At 35.9% G+C, this 9,723-nt stretch overlaps 1 protein-coding gene across 1 annotated transcript in view; it reads right to left on the bottom strand.

The window, feature by feature from the left end:
- Positions 1–1,766: 1,766 nt before the first annotated feature.
- LOC149771304 (neuronal acetylcholine receptor subunit alpha-6-like) overlaps positions 1,767–9,723 on the bottom strand; it is a 65,657-nt gene continuing 57,700 nt past the window's right edge. Inside the window, exon 2 of the mRNA XM_089948648.1 lies at positions 1,767–3,289. Coding sequence (XP_089804774.1) covers positions 2,447–3,289 — 843 coding nt within the window. The 3' untranslated portion in view covers positions 1,767–2,446. The remainder of the gene's footprint in view (positions 3,290–9,723) is intronic.

The following is a 9,723-nucleotide window of genomic DNA, read 5'->3' as shown; positions in this document are numbered from 1 at the left end:
GATCATAGTGACATCGATCATGTTCACTGCACAATCAGGTATGAGTGTTAGAAGAGTCAGCAAATGCAGCAGGGGTGGATGCACACTGCATTGTTCCGGTACCGAACCTGGTCCGTCTCTCACATAGGTAAGCGAATGTACCGCCAGATTAAAGTATCAAAGCTGTCGGCAAGTAAACTAATATACTGTAATATACAAAGGGTCTCCCCACAGAGTGAATCAAACAACTGCTGCTTTATTCTGGCTTTAGGTCGATCGTTCCCCTATTTCTAAAGACATCAAGACATTTATTGTCAACATAAAGGTTCTTCGAAGCACGCCATGCACCACAAATACGATCTCAAACACATAATACTATTTCTAGCTCAAATTACTAAAACACTTACATGTATGAGCATTACAAAAATTGATTACATTAAAGAAATTAGGAATGCCCCATTTTACAAAAACTGATGCATGCTACCATAATGTCTGGCAAATGCTATATATTATGACATCTGGCCCCATAAATTACTAATGACTCAGTCTTAGACATATATTCCCAACACATAATCAACAAATGATAGCTAAAAATCTAACAAATCTATAAATGCAGACGTAAATGCAACGAGCAGATATTCTAGGTTTATAACATTACCAACTCTTCCCCGAGTGACTACAACGTAACCACAACGACAATTTGAGAAGAAAGATCATACTTCCTACAGGACAAAGCGTTTCTACAAAATCACAAGTCGCTTGCGACCTAGTGTCCATGCTAAATAACGACAAATTCGTCGTCGTTTTTAGTCCATGCTAGCGGACCCTACATCCTAAAATCAACATCACTTTTAAAACACAAATGCTACAGCGATAGAACAACATCTAAACAACCACAATTAAAAATATTACATTTCTCGTCACATAGCACATAAAGTTAATAACAATAATACGCCCATTAACAAATCATATCGTTATTTAAGACGAATCACCTTAAAGTACAAAACCGAATTCTAGTTTACATAAATCAAGTTATAAGCGGTACACTATTGACTTTTAACCAATACTTGTGGACGTTAATCATGCACGTGATTAATCCACAAACAACGTACACTAAAAGCTTTATATGTCTTCACATTAGAATCTCAGAATATAAAACAATAATTATAAATATTAATCAACCGTAATTCAGGAAGCCATCTGCCTTCTCTGCACGGCTCGGTCTATTCAACCCGCCTCATTGTGCCGTCCCTGACCCAACCATTTAGCAACCAAATGGACACAGCCGTTGTCTACCCTTATATGAATTTTCCTGTTGCGAAATAAAATGACCATTATTTTGCCAACTTATATTCGCTAATCAAGAACATGCGCGCAGGTACGGGGATTTTGTAATATCGCTATAGTTGAGAAAGTAATAGTCAAAAGTTCAATAAGTTTGCGTTTAGTGAAAACGGGGTGAGGGTAGGGGAGGGGTAGGGGATATTGGGAGGATGGTTCAATCAGAAGGTTCTTTTTTATCAATCAAACAAACCCAACCATAAATTTATAAATCCTGACAGGAAAGGAACTCACTTCAAAACCATTTTGATTAGTTTAATTCAAGCATGAGAGATTTTGAGGAATTAATAATTTATTTTCAAACTAAATACGATGCTTAACTGGCCTGATGTCTAGTAAAAAAAATACGTCCGTTACTACACACTTTTATAACGACTGGTTCGCCCTCTCTAACAAGATACTCCACTCCACCTCAAATTACTTCCTGTCGGTAGCAATACAACAGATCAGATTCATAAAGGACTTTATTTGTTCACCTTTAAATGGACACTAAAAGAAACCAAGCTTAGATTGATATCACACGACATGTACCACAGAACACGACACAAATCTAATGCAACGGATTATTAAAAGCTAACATTATTACACTCTTATTTATTCAAACATCTGAGAACATTTCCTTATGCTAAGAAATCAGCGAGTGTCCAGTTTATAAAAAATTAAACCATGCTACTACTAAGTCTCGTGAATACTGTATATTATGAATATTGCTCATATAAACTGGAAAATGTATAGGGTTGAGAAAAATATTCACAATACTGACTCCCCACAATCAACAAATAATATCTTACTAGCTAATAATAACTAGCAATAAACGGGAACGTAAAATACAAATATCACATACCTAGGTATATTTCAATACATTGACGTCTACAAAAGAGGATAGTTTTATTTCCCTTTATCGACAGATTACGTATATGTATATATGCTCGATATATCTAAGGCCCACGCAAATATAACGTTCATAAATGTTGAGTTTTATGTCCTGTATAAGAAGATAACCGCCAAGATAGAGTTCACTGAAGATTCAGATAGCATAACTTAAATTCACAGTGACTCAACATTGAATCAAAAGGAAGATAATGAGAAGTTGTATGACTTAAAAGTGGTGGAAAGAAAGTCATTATTATGCAGCATTTTTTGAACAGATTGAAAATATTGTCACTGTGGTGATAAATGTTGCTATAAAGAAAATCCAAAAGAAAATGAAGTCGAGGGCATTACAGATGTGATTCCACGTGATTTTAGGCTTCTCATCTGGTGTTGGTGATTTTGAGTTTTTGATTACTGAAGTTGCTTCTTCAGTAGAAACTGTGTAACCAGGATCAAAATTAGGAACCTCAGCCTCTCTCATCATTGCCGGATGCACCTTTTTATGTCTTCTGCATCGGACTATTTCCACGATCCCTTGAAGTTTGATCAGCCATGATGGGATTGGGTCCTCATCCACATCCCTAAAATTCAGACGAAGTAAAAACAGCGTCAAAATGACGATCAAAGTACTAAAACAGGCCATTAGTACCAAGTAAATACCGAGAAAGGAAACTTTTTCTGAATTCTGTGGCAGTGTTGCTGTGACGATTGTCAAAAAGACGGCCAGAGCAAGAAATACTGTCACAGAAAACGAAGCCTTTTCTCCGGATTCTGCCGGAAGTACGAATATGCAGACATTCAGTAGAGACAACATTATGACTGGTAATATGACATTTAACAAAAAGAAAAGTGGTTTTCTTTTTAATTTGATTGAAAATACAACTGCAGCGTCAGAAGATTCCTGTAACGTATCTACGCTCGTGTCAATAATTGACCATTCCGAATTTTCTTCGTATTGATCAAGGATAATTCCCTTCTCCCCCTCCGTAACATTTACTTCCACTTTCGTGTAACTCCATGCCACAAATTTCAAGGAACAAGTTTGAATATCAAAAGGAAAGTAGGTAATATCAATTCCGCATGTTGACTCAAAAATCTGGAAAAGAAATTGAGCAAATTATTGACTGCCAAATGATTTGTTTTCAAATTGTAATGAATTATTTTTCAGTGTCAATAAGTTCTAAGGACTGTCTCATCAGAATGGTTCAAACTGTAGCCCACTCTCATGACACATTTACGGCCCTTCCTTAGATTTGTGGTGAAGCATAAGGATACAGTGATGGCCCATAAATGGTCGTGGAGTACTTGATATACAATGCAAAGAATCTTACATGAGTGCTCATTTCAAATTGACTTTATGAAACGAGTCCAAAAATGTCTATGTTTGCGAGCCTTTAACACTGATTCCATTTTACCTACCACAGTCTAGCTTAGTACAATTACTTTGACATGCAATGCGAGGCCTACTTCGTTACGCCTTTCCTTTATGTGACGTTATGACGCCGTCTGTAACTTGAAGACGGGTTAGTACAAGTGCTACATATATGAGAATCATCGGATAGGTATATTAACGTAAATAACACAGTATTCATGTTATAAATAAGAATCTGTCAAACGTAAAACAGCTTTGTTAGAAAGAGTTTACATAAAGTTCCCATGTGCCAAATAAGTTAAAGACCGCTGAAGTGGATGAACCAGCTTTTGCAAATAAGGTTCCATAAATCTATCCAGTGATTCCCAAAATGGGAAAAGGGTGGTTTTGAAAATTCAACTTTACTAATTTGTCGGAGAACTACATTACGATCTCCAGACTTTCTATGTTAGGCCCCGGTCCATATTTCACAAACGTAAATCTTATAACTGAGTCTAAACTTAATAATTCTTGACATTAAGTCGGGCTTAAGGACGAAGTATACAGTTCAAAAATGGACTTCAGCGCAATAATCTTGTTTTCGTTTTCGAACGAATATTGTTTTTTAAATAATATGAAAATATTGATAAATTTACAAGCAAAGTGGATATACTTGAAATATATAAAATGTTCAGGTTGAATCATTAAGACAACCTCTAGGCAGATTTCCAGGAACCTTTACAGACCAGCACTGGTCCATCACGAGTGTGTTGTTAAATCTATGACAGCAGTACTAGCGATGTTTTGTTGCTTATGCAACTTCATTTCTTTTGCAAAAGCATGCGACGTAGCGATATCTCTGAGTGGCTTCATAATATTTTCTGTTCAAATAACGAATCAGTTAATAAGCAATATCGCCCTTGTGAAGCGCCTTGGAATCTCTAAGAAGTTTTCACTAATCTTAAGGCCATTTAAACTGGTTTTTAATTCATTCTTCGTTTATCCAATAAATCTGACTTCATCTTATTTACTATATAGTTAAATACCGTTGTTCTGTGTGATTATTTTTAAAGTTCCAACACGGACCTTATAGCAACAGTTAATTCGTATATAGTGAATTTGATTTGTCTAGCCCAAAGTACTAGTATCAAATTAAAGGGTTAAAATTAATTGGCCATATCTTTAAACTGCTCATTGGATTTTTTTGAAACGTTTCATATTTATTTCCATCCACTGAGAATATATGGAATGAGTCCTACATGTTTAGAATAATATACAGTTCATCAAACATTCATAAGTATCTATAGACTTAGTGTGTACGATACATGATTTGATTGTTCAAATGCCTAATAAAACGGAATACTTTACACAAGGGCGGCATGTAAGGAAAAACATATTGTTGCGAAGACTGCCGTCTAGCCTCCGTACATTCGTTCTTACCATTGAATTTGTTCACCTCAATCCTAAATACATTACACGTCTTTTCTCAACATTCGTGTCACTAAAGTTATACTTACATATATTGTTCCTTACTAGACAACACGGAACTAACGAATTTTGGAAAGAAACGTGTTCACTTTAGCTGTTCTATTCTTTTTAGCAACGTTTTATGATCAAATAACAAAACTACCATTATTTCTTTCATGCTTTTGTAAAAGCATGAAAGCGGTATGGGAAATACTTTGGGGTTTAGCCAGTAATGCTCACAGATCATTGGAACCATATTAATATATTGTTGATGCGTGAGGATAGCGTTAAAATGCGAGGGAGAATGGTTCTTCTTAAAAGCGATAACAGTTGATCATATTTGTACAGAAAGAAATACCTACCCCAATGGGATACCAAAACACCGAGCCATCATTCAACACGTAAACAAACAAACTACTGGAGCCAAGCCCTTTCAATTCGGATACGCCATTTTGCAGAGATATATCCGGTTTCCACACGTTGTCCTGAGGAATAAATGTACCTGTCAGGTCACCATAAGTCGATAGAGTCCATTGTAGATAATAATCGTTCCAGCTAATAGTAAGGTAACCGGAAGTAGTAAATTTTTCATTCTGCGAGTCAAAGTTTATTATGCTTGTAAGATAAAAGTCAATAACAACATCGGTTGTCGTATTTTGATAGTAAGTAGGTCTAACAGCCTTATTATAGGCAGACGCATTAAAAATTTGAGATAAAACATTCTTTGCATCATCCGATGTCTGAGCATTGACTTTAAGCCACCGCATCCAATGAAACTGACAAACATAGGCACTGAAATATATGATCGATCCGCCAAGGTGTGGACAGGATTTACAAATCGAATATTGGCTAGCGATGATAACTTTACCCATCTTATTACTCACTCCTTACCTCTAAGTAGTCTCTTGTTTGTTCTCTCTCCCTCTCTCTCTCTCTCTCTCTCTCTCTCTCTCTCTCTGTATAATGAGGGACATATAGACATATGGGTTAATATATGGTGTTCAAAGAAATCACATCTGATAATATCAAGTCAATAACACCAATCTGTACACTCGTCTAAGCTAATCATAAAATTCGTTTCATAGGAAACATGGCCATAATATCAGCATTTCCATACTCTTGTTCGTGTACGTCCTTATTCTTCCGTTTTTATTTCTTGCTCTTATTTTATTTATTTTTCTGGGACGGGTTCTATAATTCTTCGTATTGCATCTATGTATCATGCAGGAAAGACACATTTGTAATCAACTTCAACCTATACTTAAAAGTTAAAATCAAGAATTGCATCCAAGCAAAATAGTCAAAAATGTGAATACAGCGAAAAGTTAAAATTCCTCAATAGTGTTTTGGTTGATTACTTCAAAAAAGGACAAATACTCGAGGCAAACTGACACACCTCATAATTTATATATTATTCGCTAGATAGTTGCTAGTACAAAAATATCAGAATTAGGCGGTTAGTATGCAAATAGTATTAGACGACGCGCTATCAGTACAAGAATCACAGCGTCTATAAATAAACGGGCGCCGTGAAAAGTTGTACAGCCGATATATTGTTTCTTCTCGGGATAGTAATCCTGCGCATTAGCAACACGATAATTTAGTTGATGGTATTGCCGAAGCTAATCTTCCTCCTTTTGTCTGCAAATTTGATCGCTGTAAGATCTCCGAAGTGTTTGGCTGCCATTGTAAACAATAAAAGGGAGACAAATCAATGTGTCAAAATGGAATATGATCGACGTACGCTGAATACGGCTACTGTATTGGTACGGTTTCCACGTGACTTAGCTTAACCAAGTGATATTCAAAGAAGTCTATATGAAGTAGGATAAATTATGGTATATTAAAACTGTAGCTAATATGGTTATGAAAACAATATGAATCAAAGCCCTTTTACAGAAACCGAGAAAGCTCAAACAATCTGGTTTTCATTACAATATAGCCCAGATCTTACACATATGTTTAAAGCACCGTGTTAAATCGACTTTACGTAACGGAATAAAGCAGACCTCTTAACTTATCATATATTTTCACTGTAGAAAACTTCATATAATTGTACTTCAAATGAGTAAAGGAGAAATTGTATTCTGGACATATAAGTATGTTACCCCGATCCTGTTAGCACACTTTTTGACGCCGGCAAAAGCAAATTTAGGTATAGAGATCAAAAGGCTATCTGAAATATGTGGATTAAACTACTTGGATAGGTTGAAGGACCTATTTGGGTCCAAGCAAACAGACACCAGTTTAGTAACGCGTTGGCCGTACTAGAGACCGACCAACATATACCGTTACCATATTTTAATAAACTTTTGTTCATGAGTATGTGAACTTCGTGCATTTTCAGTATTCATATTGCATTGCTTGCATTTATTAAATGCTCGACAAATACATTAAATTAGTTTAGGGGAGAGTATCTTGTTCTATGAGTCTTGTATTCCATTTTAATTTATTTGTCCACTCATGTGTTTATCTCCAGCAATTGCATCAGTCATCGCAAAAATAAGAATACATTAATACAATGTCATTATGATCATAACAAAGACATCAACACATGGCCAGTCCAAAAAGGACCGAGTGCACCATTATATGTGATGAAAATATATAACGGCATTTTATTGACATATTTTGGACACGATGGTTTCTTTATAATGTTATGTTGTATACAGGTTTGGCTTTCTATGCTGATAGCATGAAATGAATTGTATTTAAAATAGTAGAAGACAAAATGCATCACTGAATATGTAATTTTAGTACAATTAAAGCAAAACTAGTTACGTTATGTCTTGATAATTTCTCTTTTAAGCAGTTTGTGACATTTAGAAGATTTCAGTTTATATTTTTTATTGTTATGATAAGAGTCCAACACGCCAGGAAGTAGTGTGATAAGAGCGGTTTTTTTGTGTTACTTTTCTAGGTCGTATCATATGTATCCGTTGACTTTTGTTCATTTTAGCAGAAGAGCCATATTATTTCGACCTTATGGTCATAAACTAAGTAACAGAATGAGGCAAAACCAGCAAGTGTTGTCAAACATAGCAAATAATTTAATTCTCGAAGCTAAAAAGGGACCACTGAAGAGGAACTTACAGTATTATAATTTAAATCCAAAGTAATCCTAACAAAAATCTAAACAAGTCCTAAAGAATCGAGTTTTGCGAATGAATTCCAGATCGTCGAATATACTTGTATGCCAAAATTCATGATATATCGCAATGGCATTGTCCAGGACTCTTTTGAATTAATTCACAATAGTCCCAGATTAATATTTTACTCCAAAAAATCGTCCAAACAAAGATTTCGTCTCAGATTATATCTTAACACACTAGTAAACACATCTGCAGACTGATGTTACTATAAGGACATAGGGAAATAAGAATGAATTATGTGCCCCACTCTACTTACTTATATACACATCATGCTACATGTCTGCGGCACAATGCCCCAGTGCTGGACAACACTTTAAACTGCCACACTGCAGACATCGTAGCGGAATGACTGGAAATTTTTTAAAGCTACGTTAAAAATCTAAATCACACATACACACACATACTTATATCCATCCATACCCCATGTCGTAAATGTACCCATCTGACCGACCCATCTAATGGTAAATAAATTAGTTCTCATTTCCTACTCTGCAACAAATGGTACCGTGATATTGAGGCTAGGCGGATATAAAACTTTATAACCCATTACACGATTTTATGGTCATTCGAAATATTAAATCAGACTTTATGAAATAAACAGGCGTGTTATTTTCGAAATTATCATAAAATGCCGTTGTAAATGCAAACTCAGATAAAATAAATTCCAACTAACTATCAGCACAAAGTAGCTCAAATTACCTAGCACTGCAAAGTATTGAAAAAACTCGAATACGACCAGACGATGTACGCTTATACCTAATAACATGAAATGTCTTGTAACGTTGGTAAATTTCCTCATTAGGTTTTACAGCATAGCTTGTAGTAATAGCTTCCAAAAATTGTTTCCGGTGTTTGCGCCGCTACTCTTCTGCTTTGTTGCAATCAAATTCATATATCCAGCGAAGAGTGGATGTCATCGTTATATTAATACAAAAAACAATTGTCTAACTAATTTACTCTTGGAGATAGTCATTACTGCTAGAGTATTAGTCATATCGTCGGAAGTTTCATTCGTGTGACTCGTTTCAGACACTTCAGACCCTTTAGATGTTCCAAGTAATTTATTCAACGTCAGAGTCCTCTTTTTTCTTGTACAGTACAGTGTCAAATAAAGTTTGTATCTTTTTCTGCTCATAACGTTGACCAAGTATGCATCGTTGTGTGGAGAGCCTGGATCCACGTTATCGTCACGCTCCCCGTCAGTACTCAGCAGAGTCTAGAAATCAAAAGATCCAACTTTGAAAACCGAATTAAGCAACGCATCCCGGTTACGTGACATTATCAACAGCAGCCCCCGAAGTGGAAATGTCCGCTGACTTTTAAGCCATTGGACCGGCCTTACGAGTTTTATAATTTAACGTCGAGGGTCTCTCAGCAGCCAAACGAACCATCATCAGTACTTTAACCCACCGTCATAATATTGACATAATCTGTCTTCAGGAGACTCACATAGCAGACCAGGTAGCAGGACGATACACCATTGGAGCAAAACCCCGGAAAGAACCACGGATGCACGAGAAGTTACTGGCAAGCTTTGTTACATACCCACATTGGCCGAACCTG

The sequence above is a fragment of the Sinohyriopsis cumingii genome, unplaced genomic scaffold, assembly GCF_028554795.1.
Source record: "Sinohyriopsis cumingii isolate HCF-2022 unplaced genomic scaffold, ASM2855479v2 utg001964l, whole genome shotgun sequence".
In the NCBI taxonomy this organism is placed as follows: domain Eukaryota; kingdom Metazoa; phylum Mollusca; class Bivalvia; order Unionida; family Unionidae; genus Sinohyriopsis; species Sinohyriopsis cumingii.
The sequence above is the reverse complement of the archived record's forward strand: the minus strand, read 5'-3'. Positions and strand labels throughout refer to the sequence as shown.